General features: G+C 52.2%; 1 protein-coding gene across 12 annotated transcripts in view; it reads left to right on the top strand.

Moving 5' to 3' along the window:
* The first annotated feature begins 258 nt into the window (after positions 1-258).
* Positions 259-22,517, top strand: part of CPEB1 (cytoplasmic polyadenylation element binding protein 1) — a 39,000-nt gene continuing 16,741 nt past the window's right edge. For 3 of the 12 annotated variants that reach the window (XM_032700149.1, XM_032700147.1, XM_032700146.1), the window contains exons 1-3: positions 259-379; positions 5,630-5,807; positions 15,484-15,672. In XM_032700149.1, the coding sequence (XP_032556040.1) occupies positions 365-379; positions 5,630-5,807; positions 15,484-15,672 (382 nt within the window). In that variant the 5' untranslated portion in view covers positions 259-364. Of the gene's footprint in view, positions 380-626; positions 730-760; positions 777-2,959; positions 3,104-4,284; positions 4,371-5,629; positions 5,808-14,296; positions 14,318-14,438; positions 14,544-15,001; positions 15,219-15,483; positions 15,673-22,517 lie in introns of those variants that run through there. The other 9 variants (XM_032700148.1, XM_032700152.1, XM_032700158.1 and 6 more) reach the window with 9 other exon arrangements.

The raw sequence follows: 22,517 nt of genomic DNA, 5'->3' as shown, positions 1-22,517 counted from the left end.
GGGGGTACCAACCCCTCGGGGGGGCACAGCGAACCCCACATCCCGTGTGTGGGCGCGGCGGGCGCTGAGGGGACCCCGGAGATCTCAGAGCGTCGCGCGGGAGGCGGCTCCGCCCCTCAGCCCGGAGCCCCCCGCGGCCGGAACGCGCCGAGGGCGGTGCCCAAGGTGCCACGCGGCCGGCGCGCGCCGCGCGCATGCGCCGGGACCCCTCCCCTCAGGTGCGCCCCCCCCCCCCTCCTCCCGCCCCCGCTCCCGCCCGCCCCCCCGGCCCATAAAAGCCGGCGGGGCGGGCACGGTCCCGCTGCCCCCGGTGTGCCCTCCGCATCCTCTCGAACGGACCGACCGCCCCCACGCAGCGCTGCCCATGGCTTTCCCGCCGGTGAGTGCGACCACGTGCTGCCGTCCCGAGCCTCGTGAAACCGCCCCCGCCACGTGGTTTCACGCGGCTGTAGGGAGGGAGTTTCCCGCCGTTTTACCTGTGTGGGGGGCGGGTGGGAACTCCCGCTTCCCTCGGTGGAGAGGGGCCGGGGACTCCCATCCCGCAGGAGAGCGGGATTCCCCCGCTTCTTGTGCAAAGCGCTGGATGGGATTCCCCTTTTCTTTTGGACCAACTCGAGGGGGTCCCGCTGCCGAGGTACCGCCGGGAGAACGGGGCTGTGAGGGAGCTCAGCCTCAAGGAACCCATCAACTGCCCCGCGCTGCCTTCAGGGAAACGCTGCAGGAAACCAGGTCCCAGTCCGGCGAGCGAGTGGTGCCTGCGGTTCCCCTCATCCCAGGTTTTTAGGGGGTTGAGGTTGGGCTGGAGGTACTGAGCTCTGATTTGGATGGTGGGGCGTGTTTTGGCTGGAGGGGGTATTTGCTGTTGCAAGTGGTAGTTCTGCGTGCTTCTGAACTGCCTTTTTTAGCGTGTAAAGTGAACAAAGCTGCTGCTTTACTCTTAAAGCAGGTGCTGTCAGCTCCATGTAGTGTCTGGCTGTTGTTGGTGACACAGGAGACTCTGCCCCTACGTGTGCTGTGTGGGCAATGTCAACTTAGAGGCAAGTCTGAAAAACAGGTTCTTTTCTTTACCCTTCGCTATTCCCCAGCTGAAAGCAATTAATGCTCGTTGTGGCTGCCCCTGTGATGGGCTAACGAGGTGTGTGCTGGCACCTGGAGCTCTGCTGAGGGGCTGCAGGTACAGCTGTGCGCAGAGGGGAACTGGGCTTTGTGAGGAGCTTCAGGAGCCTGTTGCTTTGTTGCAGTTTGTCTCGACGGAAAGTTTCCATCAAACAATTAAAACCTTATTCAGCTTGGATATTATGCTGCAACAGGCAGCTGTGGGTATTGCTTGTGTACAAGGCTTTTTGAGTGATGGCTTCATAATGTTTTGCTCTAAGAAACACAACAAAACTAAGAAGTAGCTGTCTTGACAGGGAATTGTTTTTTAAAAACTGTAATTTTGGCAGAATTGGTGTTGTCCTGAAGTCAGTGCTCTCCTGTGAGTTAAGACCATCAAAATCCTTTCCAGTTTTGATTCCAGCCAGCTGTGTCCAAGACATCTTCACGCAGTAAACCCTGGGACAGCTCCTTAAGCTCAGCCTTGCTGATGATGGGAGTGCTGGTGCAGATTTGCTGAACCCTGTCTGGGATGAGCTCGGGGTGGGAGTGTGTTGTTGGGTGGAAACAGTTACACCAGTGTTGTGTTTTGCCATGAGTGTAGCTGACTGCAGCTTGGGAAGCAAAACACATCACTGAAAACGGATTTTTAGAGCTGCCTTTCGCTGAAGTACGGAACCATCTTGGCTTGGTTATATTGAGACTGGCACCATATTAACAGCATCTCAGATTTTTGTCTTGGGATTCAAGGCCCTCTTGGCTGTAGCTATAGCTACAGCAAACCCTCCGGGCATCAGGATGGTGCTGCCCAGGTGGGATTTCTAGGGAAGATATAAAAAGCAAAGGCTGCAGTGTAGCTGAGGTGGATGAACCTTGCCTGCTCCACAGCATCCCCAGGAGCTAATGCACATCTTGGCCATACCGGCAGCCAGACTGTGTTTAATGACTTCCCTAAGGATTAGGATATCCTAATCCTGTGCCAGTGCTGTTGTGATGCTGCAGGTTCTACCTAGCCCAGGGATTTCATTATCTCTAGGTTTCCTGCAGGTGCGTCTGGGGCTGTGGAGGTGCCTTTATTTCCACTTGCCTTGGACAGCTTTGGTGGGTTTAGCTGCCCAGGTGTGTCTTATCCCAGCAACACTGAGTGCTGCAGGTTGTGCCTGGAGTGGGACCCCCTGCAGGTAAACTGTGGGCTGTGGGGTTGGCTTGGGGCTGCTGGGCTGGGAACTCCAGGGACTTGCCACCTTTGTGATGCACAGCCAGTAAACAAGAGCTATCTGCCGCGGTGTAAGACTTGCTGGTGGTCTCTATGTTACTCTGAGGGAGGGGGAAACTCCTCCTCCCTATTTTTTGACGCTTGTTTTCTCACTTCCATGTGTCTTGTCTGGACTGCTAGAGGTGTCTGGAGCCTAAGAGTGCCCTCCTTGTGCCCTGAGGATGAATTTTCCTGCTTGGACGTAGGTTCTTGGCTGAGCCAGGATACGGAGGACTGCACTCCTGCTTGAGCATCTTGTGTCTGTGTCCCAGCTCGGCCACAGTGATTTAACCTGCAGTCTCAGGATCGTTTGCTCTGTGGCGCTAAGCCTGCTGCAGGGAACTGAATTCCCCCCTCCCTGTGTATGATCAGGAACTTCCCCAGAAACTCGCAGCTCTTAAACAGACAGTGGGTGTTTTAACAGGTGTCAGGAAGTGGCGTCTGACTCCTGGTGGCTTTAAAGCACCTGTCGATCGGCTTGGTAAAATTGTCTGCTTCTCTGGATTGGGATTGTGAGCTGGAGCTGGGTGGAATGGCTGAGAATGTCTGTTGGGTCCCTGGTTACGCCTCGAGGTGTCTCACATTGTGCCTGGTCACTGCTGGGGCCCGCAAAAGGACCCACGAGTGCTGCTGGACTGGTGCCTCTGGGAGCAGTGGGGATCGTTGGGGCGTGGGCTGTAGCTGTAGATTGTAGCTGCCGTGTGAAGAACTTCCAGGGAACCCTGGAGAGGCAGCGTTGCCAAATCCTTCAAGGTGGAGTAGGGAAAGTGAATCTGAGCTGGGCTCGGGAGCGCTCGTCTTGGTGGGGGGATGCCAGAGCGGAGTCTGCTCTGAGGACGCAGCCTGAGAGCTGAACTTTGGTATTTTTGGTATATTTTGGAAATATTAGTATATTTCCGAGAAGAAAGGATTTGGGTGGATTCTCCAGCTGCACGTTGCAAACTCTTTCCACCGTCCTATCCAGGCTGTTGGGGGTGGTTTGAGCCCTGCGTGCTCTGAAGACCTCCAGAGCCCTTCTCAAAGGAGTAGCTTTATTTTAGGGGTCGAGGGAGGAGGGTGAGCAACGAGCCCCTTCCTACATGGGGTCGGGTGCCAACTCCTTGTGTCCAGGATGCTTCCAGTATCTCAAGGATATCCCTGACACTCTAAGGTTAAAAGCTCTGTAGTGGAAGGGATTTTTGTGGAAAGCCTTGGCTGTGCTCTTGCTGGTTTCTGTTCTGTTTGGAGCAGGACTGGTGTTGCCAGTTGTGGGAAGTATCAGAGGCTAAATGAGCAGCAATGGGTGGGGTGCTCGGCTGCCTGCTCGGGGTTGTTTTGTCTCGCTAGCACAGACTCCGAGCGAAAAGCTTTGCCTCCCGCTGGAAGTGGTTCTTTAGGAGGAACAGGAGTAGAATGTGGAGTTCCACAATTGTGCCAAGGCAGCCTGATGCGGCGCTTCTTTTTATTAAAGACGACTGGCAATAGTTTTGTAAATTGAGCTTCTGTACTCCAGCTGCTTTTTATAAAGATGACTTAAAGCTTGCTCTGCCTGTTCCCTCAGCCTGCAGCTCGCTTTCAGCCATACCTGTTCTGCTTTTGGAAATACTCCTGTAGAGTCCCGGGACCTTGTCTGGGGGTGGGCTGAGCGTTTCAATAACCAAAAATCCAGCCCTCAGTGCTGAAAAGGTGCTAATAGTCCTAAATGGGCTGTAGTTCTCCAGCAATTGTTCAGGTCCCGCCAGGAGGCATCGTGCGAGTTGACAATGCAGTAGCTTATTCCTGCTGCTTCCAGGACTGGGTTTCGTTTGCTTTTTAGCTAAATGGTGGGGGGGTGGAGAAAACTGTCAGATCGAGCATTATGGCAGTAAGAGTCCTCCTAATGAGGAGTAGAATGCAAGTCCCAGACATGGGCCGGGCTAAAATTGCCTTCTCCGCGTGAAAGCGGTGTAGTCCTGCCTCCTGAAAGATCACCAAGGGGTCATTTGGAAGTGCAACCAGCTCGACGCTTCAGACTTGCTTGCGAGTGACGCAGAACTGTGGGGTAAGTGAGGCCCGAAACTTGCAGGAGCACATCCAAAAGGTGGTGCCTGTATTAAATGTCTCCTTGACAAGTACAAATGGCCCAATTTAGAGCTTTAGAGTGTGTTGGAGGAGCAGGGGCTCGTTTGCCAGCCTCGCTGCAGTTCAGTTCTTTAACTTGATTTGCTTAATAGCCGGGATTCTGCTCCGGAGGCCAGGACTGGCGAGGTTGTGCCTCCCTGCTCCTCTCTGTAATGCGGGTCTTAATTGCCGGCGATACCGATTGCTTAGCAGAGTCCTGCAGTGGCTTTTGGGTGGCGGGCAGACCTGCTCTTGGCCCAAAAATGCTGGGAGAGGTCATGTTTAGCGGTTTTTAGATTGGCAGAGGTTTAAATGTGGTGCAGCTGCTTCCAAACGATCCTGGATGTGAGCGGATTGTGAGCAGAGCCGGGGAAGCATCTGCTGTTCCTCGTTCTCTGCACCGGCACCAGGGAGCAGGAGGGGTTTGACCCTTCCCTTGCACAAACTTTACAAGAGGTAGTCCTTGTTTAGGATGGTTCCAAAACCTTGATGCTGGTGGATCCGTGCCCGTGGAGGGTTGTGCTAAAGCAGAGCTGTTTTGGGGTAAACTGCTTTGTGGGTAGGTGCTGCTACCTGAAGGGAAGATCGGGATTTGATCCTCTGCCTTTCCTCAGGATTTGAGGGTATTTGATTAGCTGGGAAGCAGTATTTTTGGGTTGGGTTGTGGGGTTTTTTTTTCTACAAACCTGTTTTCTGAAGTGATTGCTGCCGACTTGGATCATTCCAAGATGTTGAGAACTCTAACGCGGGTGGGGAGGTGAGCCCTGCTCTCCTCTGCTGCGCACAGAAGCTGCTGTGGTTCTTTGTGGTGTCTGCCTTGACCACGAGCATCCCCCCATTCCCCAGTGTCAGGAGGCTGATTCTGGGGGTAAGGCGTGTGGCTCTGTTACCACATCTGCTTTAGCGTTGTCATGTGCTAGAGAACAGCAGCAGGGAGCTGTGTTCACAACCCAACTAGTCTGGGTGCTGGAGCCCATCCCTGGTACCTGTGTGCGGCGGGCACTCTGCTTCGATGTGCATTGCTGACAAATTGCTGACCCGTTTGCTTAACTGCTTCTTTAATGCCAAGAATTGAGCTTGAGTGTTGCTAAGACCTGGAGCGAAAGCTAATGTGAGTACTGGAGGCACTCCAGCTTTCCACGACGTGTCGAAAGCTGAGTACTTGCCTATTTGACACAAATACTTGTTCTTTTTTACCAGAAGGAAGATCCTGGGAGGAGCATCAGAGACTGCTGGGATAGCCCAAATGCCCCTGCACTTTCCACTTGCAGCAATGCAGATATATTCCGCCGAATAAATGCCATGTTGGACAACTCCTTGGATTTCAGTGGAGTCTGCACCACGCCTGTCACAAAAAGTAAATGTGACACCCTACCAGGTGATGGATGTGACTGGGATGGAGGGGGGACGAAGGGGGGGAGGCACTTGGTGGGACCTGGTGAACATGTGGTGGAGGTGGTTACTGTTGGTGGGATGGGTACTGGCATGTGCTTGTGATCAGAGGTGCTTGGAGTCAGGGTTGATGCTGTTTTGGTTAATGCTGAGAGGCTTCGCTTGTGTGCCTGAAATGAATAACCCATGTATTCCCTGGCACTGAGGAGGTGCCTGGGAAGGCTTGCTTGCCTTCCTGTGATGCTGCAGGTCACTGCGTGGGCAGGATGTGAGTGCTTGCTGCCTGACCTGCCAACTCCTGGTGTGGATGATTCCAGCAGACTCCTTTAGCCTGCCTCTCCTGGAGGCAGGATTCATCTGCTTGCAGGGTTGGTGAGGCTGATCTGCTGCATACATTGAAATTTCAAAAGACTTTTGCATAACCATGTTTGCCACAGGTCAATTAACCTGTATTTAAGGGCACACCAAAGCAGCACAGGTGGGTGCAGACCTTCCTGCAAAGCGAGCCTGGTGTGATGAAATCAGTACTGCAACGTCTTGTTTCCTCCAGGCTGAGGGGGGTGGGCATGTTCTGCTGCCTCAAAACAGAAGTTCCGTGCCAAAGCAAAGAGCATTGGGTCTGGTCTTATTTTTATCTGAGTGAAGGACGTGCTTTTGTCCCTTTGCAGCAGCCCAGGTCTGCCAGTAAATGTACCTGTGCCTGATGTTCCTCTTGCCAAAGCAACTCTGAGCAACGGTGCTTGTGCCAAGGATTTAGGCACTTGAAAGAGGCTGCTGTTGCCTCTGTAGCCTTTGAGTTATAGGGTCAATAAACACTTCGGCCATTATTGGAAACAAACCGACCCTCTGGACATGTCCCAAAACAAAGTGGGAAGTAAAGGGCTAAACCTCCCCAGCTGGTGACCTTGCAGGCTGCTGTGGGCAGAGCAGCTTTCTCTGCAGTCACTTGGAGACAGGGTTGGCTTGGGCTCATGGATAAACTCAAGTTTTAATCAGATGGATGTGTGGAAAAAAGCTCCAAACAGGTGTCTAGGCACCCTGTGGGTCTGTCTGATGCCTGTGCAGTGTAACTTTGTTCTGGGCTAGTGAAATGACAGCTACCAGATGACTTCCAGTGCAGCTTAATCTCCTGGGTATTTGAAGGGCTTAGCACCGTGGACCAGGGGCTGATCCAGCCATGTGATCCTGTGCTGGCGCTGCAGAAATACCAGAGGAAGTGAATCCGTTGGCTTCGAGGGCTGGATCTATGGCCAGCAGTGCTTGAAGCATGCCTGGTAAGGTGGCGGTGGAGGATGTGCTGGGTGCTCCTGAGCAACTGAGTAGTGAATGCTAACTAACATCAGTGGTGTGGTTAGTGGTGCATTTTTAGAGATTTGCTGTCGGACTGAGCAGGTTTGACCTTTTTTGTCCTCTGGCACAGTGGGAGTCAGTGCTGTATCTGATCTGGATGCACTGGAAACATAAGGGAGGAATAAACCAAAGTATTTTCCTTTATCTCCATACAGTGAGTTCCTGAAAGAGTTGTTTCTGACTGTCTTGTAGAAATCTTAGCTATAGCCCTTCTTATTCCATTTGGGGTGGGAATATTTCATAGTGTCACAGAACACTTTCAGGATCTTTCCTAATTAAGTTTCAGCTTACTTGCCAAAGTTAACGTAGTTGACAGGGGAATTGTCTCCACCCTCTATGGCAGTCTCATCCTGTGAAGTTGTGGGTTAGTTCTGGGTTTAGGTCTGGGCTTAGAGCTGGCACATCAGTTTTAATTTGCAGTGCTGTCTTCTAGGCTTCGAGAACTCTTCTCAGAGGAATGGGGGTGTTTGCCTGACACTGAAATGGACCTGCTTACTGACCTGCTGCTTGTGAATGTTTGCTTGCTCTGCCTATTCCTGTGGTGTTTCTTAGGGATATCTGCAGTGGAGAGTCTGTCCTGGTGTGGAGCTGCTGCGAGGTGGTGCCTTGGCTGGAAACCCTGAGCTTCCCTTCAGCTGTATTAAACTGCTTGTGTTTCAGGTGATCACTGAGTAACTCCTGTTGAAGATGCCTTGTAGGGCAAGTGCAGTGGGACTTGCATGTAAAAAAGGGAGTCCTCCTCTTACAAATGTTATTTTTACTGCAGGGAAACCGAAGTTGTAGTTTGGGGACACCCCAAGCAGCTTTTTGCGTTCCTGCTGTGCAGCTGAGACCAGTCTCCCTCCCCTGTGAGTGCTGGTACAGCCACTCGTGCAGCCTGGGGACCAGGGTGGAGGCCCTGCTCAGCAGTAGCTGCCCTGACAGCAGGCTTTCAGCTTGTATTAAATCCCTGGTGCAGCGGCACAAATGGTTGTGATTGATTGTGTGAGGAAAGAATTCCTCACTTCCCAAAGGATACAGGGTGCTGCTGAGCCAGGCCTGGGGAGCAGCTGCCTTGGGTGCCCTCACTATTTCTACTGGTGGAAATATGAAAGTGCCCCTGGGCTGTACAGGAGACTGGTAAAAGAACAACCTGGGCCAGCAGTTACCAGGTGTAAGTTGGTGGATGAGTCAACACCTGCCAGAGCATCAGCAGTGCAGAGCTGTGGGTCTCCTGCAGTCCCAGCCTTGTTTCCTTAGTGTTGGAGCTGGGACCAAGGGCCTGAATGCAGCAGCTCTGCAAGCTGTGTCCTGTCTCTGGAGCTGAAAAGTGCTGCTCTTACTGTTTAATGGATTGCTGGTGAGAGTCTTTATGAAAAAAGCTGGCACTGCTAGCAAGGATGTGAATCCTGGGACATCTGTGATCCATAAATGGGGAGATGCTTTGGCACCTGGACCCTGGCCTAGGTTGTGCAGAAATTCACACCTGATGCCTGTAAAGCTGAGCACTAAAATTTGGAATATAGTATAGCTAACTGCCTGCTGCCCTGGGCAGATGGTTAAGCCTGGAGCAGGCTGTTGGACCTTGAACAAGGATATCCTGCCTTCTGTGAGCCTGGCTTCTGGGTAGGTGACCAGCAGAGAGAGATCCTTTGTAGTGTCTTGTTACTGCTCCAAGTCAAGTCGCTTCTGAAGAATTCATGAGCCTGTGGCACTTCTACTTTGTTCAGGAAAAACTGGTGTACTGTAGTTAGGCTAGATTATCATACCAGGCTTAATGAGCCTAGAGATCAACCATAAATACAGTAGGTATAACAGGTGAAAGGACTGTCTTCTTACAACTTAAAACTCTTTTTAGTGGGAGAACTTGGGGAAGAGATTTTACTCCAGCATTGTAAAAGCTTGGACCTTAATCTATTCTTGGTCCCTCAAGCTTTTCAGTTGTCATCTTCAGGTCAAACTAAATTTATCCTGGCTTGGACTTGTGTTGAAGAAGGCCCTTTGAGCATTAAGAGGATTACACGTGGTGGAGAAGGGATGGCAGAAGTTCATGACCTTTCACTAATGCTATTGGGGAAACACGTGTGGGGACACCTTCCTGGGTGCACAATGAGATCAGTACAGCAGCAGTCTGAGCAATGTGAGAGGACAGGCTGATTCAGCACTCTGGGATCCACGCAGCTGGAGTGTTATCCCCATCCAGGCAGAGCTGGGACTGCCACTGGAGGCTCTGCTTGCCATTCCTAATGTTTAATCTCTGTAAAGATCAGTTTGCAGCTGATGGTAATTCTTGGTGAATGTGGTTGTCTCATCAGAGTCATCTGTGTCATCATGCTCAGCCTCACCACCACTTCTGAGTTTTGCAGGGGGCTGCTCCGGGAGCTTTCCCAGCACCAAGCTCAGGCTTCTTTCCCAAACTTTGGGGTACAGTGCAGCAGTGTGGGGAGAGCTGTCATTGTAGAACCTGTCTGGTGGCTTCTGGGACAGGATTGTGGTGCTCTAGAACACCTGCCTGTCAGGCTGCTTCAGTCCTCCCTAGGGAAAGGCAGAACCTCCTCAGTGCAGACATCAACCTTCAGTGGCTTTTAGCCTGGTCTTGGAGGTGGGAGAAAGAACATGGCCTTGACAGAGGTGGGAGTCAACATCTCCTGCTGGAATCTGGAATGCTGCTTGTCCTTGAGCAGCTGCTTTGAAGGGAATGTGGTTTTAAAGTTGCTCTGCATGTTCTTCACTGGTCTGAATAAGAATCTGAGCAAGGCCAGTTTGCTAATGTAGCAAGTGGTTTGTTTGCTAGGCTTTAAAGCTGGGACTTGCTTAGTGGAAGGTGCTGCTACTGGATTTGGTTAAAAAAAACCCAAAATACTAAACCAGCTTTTGAAATAATCCTGTTCTGTAGGCACAACTTCCAGCCTAAGGAGAGTTAGGAGTAAAGCTCCCAGTTGAGCTTTTGCATGCCTGTTTTTGGCTTCAGCTGAAGGCAGTGCTGGCTTAGAAAGAACTTTAAAGAATTATAGGTACCCCCAAATGTCCCAGCTGCATTGATCTCCCTTTTGTTAGGCTCTACTCACTTAAAAGAGAGAAAGCAGCCATTATTTTGCTATAACTTGACAGTCCATTGTATGAAGAAATGGGAAATGCTTAAATGGTTTCCTGTGGATGGGAGTGGCTTCAGGTGCCAAGTGTAAAGGCTGTTGGTTGTGGCCCCTCAGGTCCTAATGATTCTGAGTGGCTGCTTTATTTAAGGAAAACTGAAGGACAAATGCAAACCCAGACTAGCTGATGACTAAATTGGCTTCCTGTTTGCTCTTAACTGGAGTCAGTTAATGATCTATCACTTGTTTAGCCACCCAAAAAATGTCTCTGGTATTGGAATGTCAATTCCTCTGCTCTTCCCTGTCCTGCAGCCTTGAAGGAAGATGCCAGACAGCACTGGGTGCAGCTGACTTGATGTGTATGGTCTGAGATCAGGGAACAAAATGCTGTAGGATGCAGAGACCCCAAAGGTAGCTCTCCTTACCTGTAGTGTGCAGGGTTCCCAAGGTCCTGAGGCAGAGTGTCAGCAGGAGGTCAGCTGGAGCTGGCAGCTCAGAACCCTTCTGCCTGCCCCAAAGGAACACTGGATGCCAGGCACACATCTGGAACAGTGAAATGCCACACCTGTGCCCCAGGACAGGAGCACACCTACTGCCTTTGGATTTCAAGTGTCCCATTGACAGGTCTTTGTCTAAGTGGATATGATGCTTTTCAGTACTGGAAAAGTGACTGTAGTAAATGGTTTTTGAAGCAGATCAGTGTTGTGCAGAGAGCAGGTGCTTGGCCTGGAACTGTTGCACTCTGCAGTGGTCACAAACTGGGTGGTGTTCCTGATGATCCAGCAGTTTCCTGATGTACTGAGCTCTGTCACTCAGGTTTTGGTACTGTACTTCTGTGATGGCTTCTGTTACTCTTGGAAGAGGGAGGTAGAGCAGCAAGATTGTTGCAGTGTCTCTTCCTTGGTTTCTGAATTAGCTGTTTACCAACTGTTGAAGTGTTTGTGGTTATGGAATAAGGCAGACTCCTTTATCTGGCTGGGAAACAGGTCACAGCAGCAAGTGACTCCACTTGAGGAAACCTTCAGATTAGAGGGGAGATGCTTAGTTGTGTTTCAGGAAAACCTCTTGTAACTTGTAGGTTTGTGACTAACAAGTGCTTTTCTGATGATCTCCACTGTACTTTGGGAATACAAATCGCTGATCCTCTAAAGGCTTATACTTGATATTTGTTTTTCTTGTGTGCAAAATGCGTTTGAGAGGCTTAGTTTTCAGGGGTGCAATTCTCAGCCTTTACAACTGGAGGTGTAAAGAGGTGTGAAAGGAAAAGCAGTGCTGCTGCTGCCAGCTGCCTTCCCATTTGTGATCCAAAGGCTACAGAACTGTGTATCTTGCCTCATGCTTCTCTGGATTTGGTTTGGAAGTTGAACCTTGGTCAGAGCTTTAGTCCACAAGGTAAGTCAGGTTTTGTCAGTGAACAGAGCTTACAGCTCAGCTGGGCTTATCGTTCCCCTGCCTTCAACACTAGGGGGCCTTGTTCATGGAGGGACTTTCTCTGGATTCAGGCTGTGCTAGAAACCAGCCTGTGGGAGCAAAAGGGAGAGCTCTTCCTGGCAGTGGAGGTGGTAGGAGTGGGATCTAGCTTGTTTGGTTCATGTTTGTTTTAACCTTTCTGAGAAGGTCCAGAGGAAGTAGGGAACAACTTTTAAGATAAACTCCATTTGCTGGATCATTAGCTGGGTTTGTGTGAGTGACCTGGGTTTGGAAGGCTCAGACATCTGAACATCTTTGTGCTTGGTTGAAGCATCACATTTCAAGTGTCTGATGGCACAGGGATGCTGCTGCTGTGGAATGAGGACTGAATCATACTGGTCTCTTAACATCTCTCCTGCTCTTCCTGCTCTCTTAACCCACCTACCACAACCTGCCTGTGGATCCCAGCTGCTGCTGCCAGGCCCTGTGTGTCCTTCCCATGCAGGCTTAGGCTGTAATTTCCTAAGTACTTTCTTGTTTAAAATGCCTGGTTGGTGCAGCCATGCTGCATACCAGATCAGGAGAATGAGCCAGGCTTAAAACTAACTCCCTGTGGCTTGGTTTTAACCAGATGAGCTCCTCAGCCCAGCTTCCTGTGTGGAAACTCACCTGCCTAAAGTGGTGTGAGTGGGGAGGGTGAGCTGGGGCGGGGTCAGGTGCTGGGAGCTGTCCCTGCCTGCAGGTGAGAGCTGAGCTTTGGAGGTCCTCTCCTCTAAGAAACCTTTGGAATGTCTTAAATCCAGTGCTGACAGTTGAAACCTGGAAAATGCAACTTTCCATGGGGGTGGTGGTGTGGAAAGCTGTCCGGCCTGTGCTGCGGTGCGTCCTGGCTCCAGGGATCTCCTGGACAGGCAGCAGCACGTCATCCAGGAGAGCCTCCTGCTCCGAGACCAGTGAGGGAGTGCTTCACTGAGGACTTTGATCTCATGATGCTGCTGAAATCAAACCGAACCGGCTTGGGAGGCGGCAACTCAGTCTCTCCCAGACGCTCGGGCACGAGCCCAGGGCAGCACGGCTCCTTCTGCCAGGATGGTTGGCTTCCAGTGGCAACTCCAGGGAAAAATCCAGGTTGGAAAGACTTGTGCTGGTGGTTGGGCCTTGGAAAAATCTGCAGTGAAGCATTTGGGTTGGGCCGTGTCAGGTTGCAAAGTGAAGTTATTTAGTATTTGGTAGATATTTAGCTATGAATAACTTGAGGTTATGACTCTTTAGACTGATTTTTTTTTTTTTTTAAGTTTAATTCTTCCTGCTCTAGTATGTGATTAGTTTTGTCTGCCTACAGCAGTTGATTACATTGTGACAAATTTCCAGACTCTAGCCTTTTAAAAAGAACTATTCCAGAAATCTGCTTAAATTCTCTTTTAAATTGGTGTTTTTCCTGGATGATCTGTATCCATCTTTTAGCCTGACTGGGAGCATTAAAGGAGAAGCAGACTTGTGCTGGCTGTTTGCTTCCGGTGGGAAAAGGTCTAATTAAAAACTGCTGGTTATCTGAGTGAATTCTGCTCTGTGCCTGAGCAGTTAAAGCTGTAACTGGATTGCAGGGAGCTTGTCTTTACTGTAGATTGAAGTCATCAGAGGGAATCGTGGATCTTTTGAACTTGAATCTGATTTGGTTTAATTAAACAAAACAACTTATTTCCTGAAAAATGCAGATAGTGAGGGAGAACGTGGCTGGATGCTGTGGAGCGAGTGCTTCCTATTGCTGATAAATTCGTTCTCTGTTTTCCTTACTTCTTCAGTAGTCTGTTTCTTCCAAGCTGTTTGGGTTCAAGTTGTGTTGTCAGTCAGTGCTGTATCCATGCTTCCCAGAAGAAGAAGCTTGGTGGGAATTAACCCTTTGAGTCTTAGCAAGATCCTGATCCTTAAAGGGCTTGGGAGTCTTCTGCAGCCAGGGATCTGGGCAAGAGCACAGCACTTGTGCATTTTCATAAACGCAAGGATGTTGCATATTCATATGGGCAAGTTGTGGTTGCTGTGGGAACTGAGTTGTCTGAGCACTGTGCCATGTCCTCTCCTCCCTACATCCAAAACAAGCAATCCAAAAGCTCCAGGAGGAACTGATGCAGTGAAATGCCCTGCTGGAGATGCAGCATGATGCTGCCGGAGTTAATAGTTGATGCTGTTACAGGTGCTTGGTAGCAATGTGACTGAACTGGCACTACAGCTTGTGCTAGTACTACTAGGAGTAGGAAACACCCCGGTGGGTGCTATCCTGGTGGAGTGCTGTGGAGGAGGCTGCAGCTGGGAGGGGGAAGGTGGAATGCTGCCAGCAGGTATGGTTGTAGCTGCTCTGATCCTGCCTGTGGTGCCACAGCCTCCTCGCTGGGATCTGGGAATGCTGGCGCTCCCCAAATCACCGTGGGGTGAAGGTGGGTCCCACCTCTGGTGGCATTAGCGGCCTGTAGGGTACCCAACTGCCACCAACCTGTGCCTGGGCTTCGCTCCTGGGCGCCCGAGTGGCACGGGATGTGGCTGTGGAAAAGGAGGCCAGGAATGCTGTCAGGCTGTCTGGGATGGCCGGGGCTGCACGTGAGGGATAACGTGACAGGCTGGAGCGACTGCAGCGCCCGCGGAAGAGCCGGGAGCGGTGTGTGCGAGCGAGGTGTACATCTGATGGCACCGTGGGAGGCTGTGGGGGCAGGGGGAGGAGGAGGAGACAGCTGCTGCTGCTTGGAGCTGGCTTATAAATGCCCTCTGACTCAGATTTCGGGTAGCACAGCTGAGCATCTTGCGGTTTCATCAGCCCCCAGATCCCTGCGTTAAACTGGAATTCTCAGACTATGAACCTGCTGTGTTTCCTTAGGCTGTTGGCACGGGCTTAAACCGAGGCAAGAATCCGGCATCTCCAGTACCAGTAGGCTGTGAACACCCTGCAAGGGAGGGGAGGGCTGGGAAGGGAGGACCAGGCGGGAGGAAGGTAAACAGGCCATGAAGATTCCTGGTGTGAAATGGGTCCGGCTGGTCCTCTTCCTCCTGTACCAACGGGATGTGCCTGCTCGGGCTGGACCCGAGATAATGGGCTGCTCTCTGGGTAGTGGGGGTTGAAGGTTATCCTTGTTACTCAGGGGTAAACAATGCCGAGTCAGTGAGGCACAGTGGCCAGGCTGAACCAAACAGATTATGCCAGCAGAATTGTGAAGCTTTGCATCGGATCTGAATCAGAGCCAGCAGCTGGAGGCTGGCCAGGACTAAAGTGTTTTTGGGTTTTGTGGGTGGAGGGAGGCGGGGAGAGGAGAGCTGGGTAGCACTAAAACTAACTGTCTGCTCTGTCGCTGCTGCCGCTCTCGTCGTTGCTGGGGGGATTGCTGCCTTGAGCCTGGTGTCTGCTGTGCTGGGGAGCCTTGCTTTGTGCTGCCTGCCTCCCCTGATTCACTGGAGCTGCTCCTCTCTCCTCCTGCTGCCGTCTTGTCTGTCGGGGGAAATCTTATCCTTTCTTCTTACCTTTATTTTGTAAGAGCTGATGCAGTTCTCTTGCATGGCTGAGTGACGTCACTGTCAGCACAGTAAGCATCAGCAGCCTGGTCACATGCTGACCCAGTCAGTAATGCAGACGGGATAGGAAGGTGGAGGGGCTGAGGGGGGTGGGGGGCTGGATTCTGGACATATGGTAGTCCTCCCTTTTGGGGTGCAACTGCTGGTTGCAGAAGCCGTGGCTTCAGAGCAGCACAAGACCTGGCTCGGGGCTTAACGCTTTGGAAAACTCCTTCTTTAAAAAGAAAAAAAGCAGCCCTGAACTCTCAGGCTTCTGTTTGTTCTCCATCTGAGCAGACATCCAGGACTCTGAAGAAGCAGTGGCAAGCAGGATGCTTTTCCCCACGTCCACGCAAGAGTCTTCCCGTGGCCTCCCAGACACCAACGATCTGTGCCTTGGCCTGCAGTCCCTCAACCTGACAGGGTGGGACAGACCCTGGAGCACCCAGGACTCTGACGCTGCAGCACAAACCAGCACACAGTCCGGTGAGTCTGCTGACACACGCAGCAACAGTTGTTGAATTTCTTGTATGTTTTTGGCTGGTTTCAAGCTAATGTGGAGCGATGAGCTTGTGTAACAGGGTGCTGGTGGGGGCTCACGGGGGCTTCTCGACCCGTGGTGCTTGTGTAACGTGGTAGCTGAGTTGGGGAGGCTGTGGCTGCCTATGCCACAGCCCCCTCTGCTCTGCTGTCAGTTCACTGCAGACAAGAAGTGCCCGGGGTTGTTTTGCTCGGAGCTGTAATGCTGGTGGAGGAATAGACTCGCTGGGAGAGGAGAAACCCTCTTGCTGCGTTTGGAGGGAGTGGGTGGGGGGTGTGGTGTCAGGAGGCTGAACGCTCCGGGTAGGAGTGAGGCTGAACTTCACTCCGGCAGCCCCAGGAAATCCCTGGTGGCAGGTAGCTCTGCAGGTGAGGGGATTGTGCTTGTAGAGGGATCCCCCTGCCTGACTGCAAAGGCCCTGGCAGCCCTGGCACTGCCCAACTGCTGTGGGGTGTGGTACAGCCAGCACCCGACAACTTCAGCTGGCAGCTCGCTAGCTGGGTGGGAGACTTGGAGGGATCCTTCTCCACTCCCACGCTCAACTAGAAATAGCGGGCTGTGCCTGGCAGTGGGCTGCAGGAGATGCAGTGGAATGGCTCCTTGTTTTAACTCTTCTGGTCCAGCACAAACCTACGTGATGGGCAGGGTGTGGGCTGGCAGCCACGCGCTGCTGGCTGGTGTACCCTTCCCCCTCAATCCTCTCCAGTCTGTTTTTGCAGCTGGCATTGGATGGGTGGGTTCCTGGGGTGCTGGGTGCTTCCTTTGGAGCAATGTGGGGTTCAGTTAACTCTTCCAGAGGCACCAGCCTTCTCTGTTAAATCACAAGAAAAAGGGATACTGAGTGCACAAACTTAGTGCATCCCTTTGGCATGGTGTTGGAGCAGAGGTGTAGAACAGGGAAGAATTCACTTCCTAGCCTTTGAGGGCTGTAAAATCCAGTTTCACAAACGATAGTGTGTTCGTTCAAGTATCAGTCCGTGGAAAGATCTAGTGCTTTGGCAGAGTTTGTACAAGTTCAGCCTGGTTGCTACAGAAACTCATCCCTTTATAGCAGCACGCTGCTGCTTTGTTAAAAGGGGAGTGCATTGCTGCGCAGACTGGGGTGACACAGAGGCCCCAGACATGGAGTTGGTGCTGACAGGAATAGAGAGAGCTTCTGAGGGGGCAGGGCAGTGGGATTTGCCCATGTAGATGTTGGAGGGGGGCAAGGGGGTGCTGTTGACCACCTCCATCCGGGGGATGCTGCCCTTGGGATAGGAGAAGCTTCTGGGACACAGCCTTAAATGTTGCTGCATGAGTTGTAAAACAGCAACTGAAAAAACCACACTAGTGGGGTAGCAGAGTTTGAACAGCTTGATCAGCACAGCACATCTAATTTGCACAAGTCTTGGTGTGGGGCCTGCCTGTGGGCCCTGGCACAGGCACTTGGGCTCTGCCTGCAGCCAGGCTGTTGTAGCTTTATTAAACCTTGCTCTGCTCTAGTGAGCAGATCTCTGCATGGTCCTGTGGGCTTCCCCTAATGAACCAGGGAATACCACACACTCCTGTCTGTCCTCCTTTCATTGCCAGCTGAAACCTTGAAGGAGAAAGGAGAAACAAGTTGTTAGTGTGCAGTGGGCTGGCCTGGTGCCTTAGAGCTGTGCTCTGAGCCCCTTCTGGCTGTTGGCAGCCAGTGGGGCCCTGCTGGTCTCTGTCTTTCAGGGTCTTTAATGGATGAAGAGCACACTTAGAGCAGGTGAACCCCCCCGTGAGTGGCTCTGCTGCTGCTGAAGCCCCAGCCAGGGGCTCAGCGCTGCGGAACGAGGCTGGCACGCGCAGTGGCGACCGCTTGGTGCGAATGTCCCAGCCCCACCTGCTCCGCTGTGCCATCTCCACTGCTCCCTTGGCCAGCTTCCTGCCAGGCAGCCTTGGCAGAGGCTCGGATGTCTCCGCAGTGCTCCAGCAGGCAGGCGAGCAGTGCTGGCATGAGCCTGGGGTGGGCTCTGTGCCTCACAGGCTGGGCAGTGGGGCTGGCAGGGCCTACTGGGGGGTTTCACTGCCAGGGGTGGAGGGGCTGCTGGTTTCAGGAGGGAGGTTCATTTGGAGATGATTCAAAGATGCTCCAGTGACCTCCCTGCTCGCAGAGGGTGTATCTGGTGTCAGGTGCCCCCGCTGACTGCAGTGCATCGTGCTGGAGCTCCTGCTGCCGCAGAGGCCTGGGAAGAGCCATGGAAAGAACTGAGCTTCAGGCACAGCCCTGGGCTCTGAACTGCGCCCACTGTGTGTTTGCGACAACCTGTGGTAACAGCTGCTGGAAGATGGCACCCAGTGCTGTCTGGAGAGGCCTGTTTCCTCACTCCTGGTATTCCCATTGGCCCATGAAGCTGGGATGTAAAACCTACCCAGCTGCAGCTGTGCTGCTTGCACAGAGGAGTCTCTGGCCTTCAGCAGCTCTGCAGAGGGTCTAGTTGCCCTATGGCTGGGGGTGTCATGGTTCAGAGACAGTGTTCTCCCTCTGTCCCACCTTCCCTTCCCAGCTGTGCAGCAGCTGGGCCAGGAGTGCTGATAGTCTGGGCTGCTGTTACTCTCCTGCTCTGAAAGTGCTGGGGACCGTGTGTGCTGGCTGGAGAGGTGAAAGGCTGGTCCCTGGGCACAGCTGTTGTAGCGCTTCAGCTCCACACACCTCCTGTGTCTGCAGAGCCTCAGCGCTTTCTCCTTCCTAAGGGCCGTGGACTGGCAGTGGAGCTCCTTGGGAGGGGAGAGCTTATAGTTCAGGAGCATCTCTTGAAAGACTGTGAAACATTCTGGGTGGCAGAGGAGTGTTCTGTGTCTGAAAGCTGTGTGGATCTGAGGAGCTGGCAGATGCCGGTGCTTCCAGGTGGCCTGTCCGTGCTATGACAGGAAGAGAGAGGATGTGGTGAGGATGCTTCTGTGTCTAAGTGCTGCTGAGCCCTGGAAGGCCACAGCTGGCCTTGACCCCATCAGGGTGTCCTGTGAGCAGGTGAGGCTGCAGCAGAGCTGGCCTTTGTCTGGGGACAGGGAGGGCTGGCGCTGCCAAGCAGAGCTGTTGTGCCGCTGGCACCCAAGCGTTTGGAAGGTTCCAGCAGTGACTCAGCTGTGCAGACCCACAGGGAGGTGGCTGGAAGGGTGGAAATGCAAAAAAAAAAAAAAGCTAACAATCAGGCTATAAATATTGCTGATGTGGTCCCCTGCAGTGCTGTGCTTGAGTACTGATGAGCTGGGACCTCCTCTCCTCTCCCTGCCAGCACAGAGCTTCCTCAGCCTGGGAAGGACCTTTGGCTGCAAACCCATCTGGTGTCACCTTGTGCTCCTAGGGCGGTGTCACCACGCAGCTTGGTGCAGTGGGATCAGGTGCCTGCTGATCCAGAGACTGGAGAGCAGCGGGGATGGTTTGTATGCCCCAATCCTGCCTATGTACCCTATTCCCAAAGGGCTGCTGAGCCCCTTGCACCCCAACAGGGTTATTTGTGAGTTTTCTTGCTGCACCTGGTGCTGTTAGACACTGAGGACATGTGCTGAGCTCTGGGGAGTGTGCCAGAGGCAATGCCAGTCCCTGGTGTCTGGAGAGAGGCTCTCTGGAGGCAGTGGCTGCTGCAGGCTCGAGCTGCCGGCAGTTATTGGCTGTAGGATTGAACTGCTGTCTCATAGCAGGCAAAGCATCTCAAACCCTCTGCTGCCACTAGATCTGTCAGGCTGGAAATACTTCAACAAGTCCCAGAAACCTGCTCTGTGGCCTGGGGAGGGACTTCTGCAGGAAACTGGCCTTGAACACTTCCAGTTCTGCCATTCCTGGCTGTATTTCTTGAGGCAGTGTTTCCTTATCTTAAAAGTAGCCTCACAGTAGGCAGGCACATGTGTTAAGATCTCGGAGTTAGTTCATTGCTCTGCAGAAGCAGGGAGGTTGATTAAGAGGCAGTGAGGTGGGACTGCCCTTGATGGTATCCTTTACCTTCACTGCCCTGTTCCTCAAGTGGCACAAGGAAATGGGATCTCGATCCAGTTTTTGCCTGGAGAACAGCAGTGCACAGCAGATCCCTGTGCAGATTTTGGGTCTCCCTGGCTTGTTTTTCAGCTGCTTAGTCTGACTGGTCTGTCCTGCCCTACATTGGGAGCTGTCCCTATGTGGGACAGTAGACTTGCCCACTGGGAAATCATCCTAAAACCACTCTCTTTAAGTTTGCAATGCTAACCTGCAAGGGTGTTTTCAGCAGGATCAAGTCTTCTGGAGAGGATGTCTGTCTGTCTCTCTAGGTGAAGCCAGCAGGTGAGCTCTTCTGATGGTGTCTGATGGAGCACCTTGCTGTATCTACCTCTCTGCTTATTGTGTGCCCCTAAAACTGCTGGTGCAGCTACAGATCTGAGCTTTTCCTTGGATCTGCTCTTGAGACTGCAGCTCCAGCCTCATCTGTGCCCTCTGCGGGGTGGCTGCTGCTGTCTCATTCTCCAACCTGCAAGGTTGCAGCTCCAGTCACTCTGCTGAGGAAATTGCCTTTGGTAAGGAAATGCTGCTGAATCTTCCCAGCCCTTGGTTCTCCTGCTTCCCAGAGCACAGCAACTAATTTTTTGCAATAAGCCTGCTTATCTGTAGTTGCTTAAAATCTGCTAGGCTGGAGCTACCGTCTGTTGTGTGTCGCCTGGCAGATAGCGGAGGCCTCTGAGCATTGATCACTCTGAAGTTTCAAGGCAAAACCCACCTCTGAAGGATGAAAGACCTGTTGCACAGGCAGAATGGTTGTTGTCATGGACTCCTGCTTTCTTCTTGAGAACAGCAGGAGGTATTCATAAGCTGCTTCTTCAGGTTGGGCTGTTTCCAGAGTGTCCTCAAATGCTGCGTGTGGTGGCAGGTACCTGAACCCACCCAGGTGAGCGTTGCTGCTCAACCTGGGGGTGGCTGTTCATAAACACGCTGTGGCAGTTGCTGACCTTCCTCAGACTGCTGCTTTGAGTGCTTGGATGCAGAGCTTGGGGCAGACAGGATTTGGATGAGGGAATTCCCCAGTTCTCCCTCTGTTTAATTTGCTGCTAGACTAACCCTGCTCTATAGAGTTCTCCCTTGTGCGTGTCCAGGTCTCTCCCTGCTGGTTTTCCTTCTGTCTTTTGGGCATGTGGCTTCAGAAGACCTAGTTGTACCCTCAGCTCCTGCATATTCCTGCTTGGCTGTGTAAAAATCCCTCTCCTTGTGCTAGAGGAATGTTTCAGAGGCTCATCCTGATGGGAGAGCTCAGCGTTTGGATAACACTAGGTTGGCACTAGAGTATCCAAGGATGGTTTTTCCTGCTCTCTAGTGAAAGGGAAGCTTTGGGTGCAGGGAGCAAGTGCTTCATCTGAGTAAGACATGGTCAGATCAAAGCCCAAATCTGCTTAGAAAATGCAGTGAAAGGTTCTTTCACACTACTGGTGGTGTGGCTGCTGGGGCAAGGAGACAAGGCTACCTCTTGCTGACCTCAAACCTGTGTCTGGTTCAGGTAAACAGGTATCCAGAGTTTTGGTGGTGTTCCTGAATTCCGTATTCTAGGTGCCTGTTGTTGCCTTGAAAAGAAGACAGGCTTTCCCAGCAGCCCAGTGATGTTCAGGGAATAGTAGTGGAAGCACAAACATGGTGGTGGTGCCTCCTGTGTGGAGTTGATGGGTGATAATGGCATAAGGGAACAAAGCTGGGAGCTGTCCTGACTCTCGGGGTCTCCCGCTTGGTGCTTGTACTCCAGGAGTCCCTGAAAGCTTGTCCTGTGCCATCCTGGCTCTTGTTGGGCTTTTCTGAGCTTGCACTTGGTGTGGGTGCTTAATGGGCACTTGTTCCTTGAGTGTTTCCATAAGGGCTGCTCGTGGTCCGTGGGCTGATTCCTTAGTGACCACGCTGAGGAGTGGGAAGCAGGGAAGCACTTAATAGCTGCACACTGCTCATGTGGCAGCAGTATTTGATCCTTAACAGAATAAAATATGTATCGAATAAGTAAAAGAAGTATCAAACTTGAGCTTGCTATTGGTTTCTAATGGCAGTTGCTCTTAATCCACCTCTTAAAGCTTCCATTTGAGCAACTTCTCCTAAAACAGATTTATTTTTATCTGTGCTGATGCTGTAAAACAGAAGATGCAAATAGAGGAGTAAGTAGAACAGGAACCCAACCAGCATCTCTGCTTGTATCCATCCAGAACTGAAGTGGGTCAGGGCAGCTCCAGTCCCGTGCTGGAGGCAGCTTGGTGGAGCAGGGGGGCACCACCCCAAACTCTCCTCTTGGCTTCTCAGGGAGGGGTGTTTGATTCTGGCCTCTGGAGCAGCCAAGTGTGCAGAGTGTCCAGTGGTGGTCTGGAGAACATTTCTCTTGGCTCACTCTGGAACTGAGCCTTAACAGGTGTGTTCTCTTCTGAGGAGAGCATTGGAGCTGCTGTTTGGTGGCTCTGAACTGCACCAGGCTACTGGTAACTTAGTCTTTTTGTGACTGATATTGGAGGTAGCAGCAGGGTGGTTTATTGTGTGCAAGCTCTGGCCTTGGGGGTAAGATTCATCCCCAGAATTGTCCCGGTCAGATGAGAAATGGGGTGGGTGAGTTTTCCTCCAGCCCTTGTACTGCTACATGTCTAAGCAGTGGATGAGATGGTTCCTTGCCGGACAGAGCCGACCTGAAAAGCTCTGTCTGCTGCAGCTCCATTGGTGGGAACATGGAAGCTCTCCAGAAGAGGGCCTGGGTGTGTTTTTGGTTCAGTACCTTCGCGGCAAACTCCACAGTGTGTGCTGGCCTAAGTGCTTCCACGTGGAGCTGGGATGGGGAACAGCTTTGGGAACTGCTTTCCC

Source organism: Chiroxiphia lanceolata, chromosome 12, assembly GCF_009829145.1.
Source record: "Chiroxiphia lanceolata isolate bChiLan1 chromosome 12, bChiLan1.pri, whole genome shotgun sequence".
NCBI lineage: Eukaryota > Metazoa > Chordata > Aves > Passeriformes > Pipridae > Chiroxiphia > Chiroxiphia lanceolata.
The sequence above is the reverse complement of the archived record's forward strand: the minus strand, read 5'-3'. Positions and strand labels throughout refer to the sequence as shown.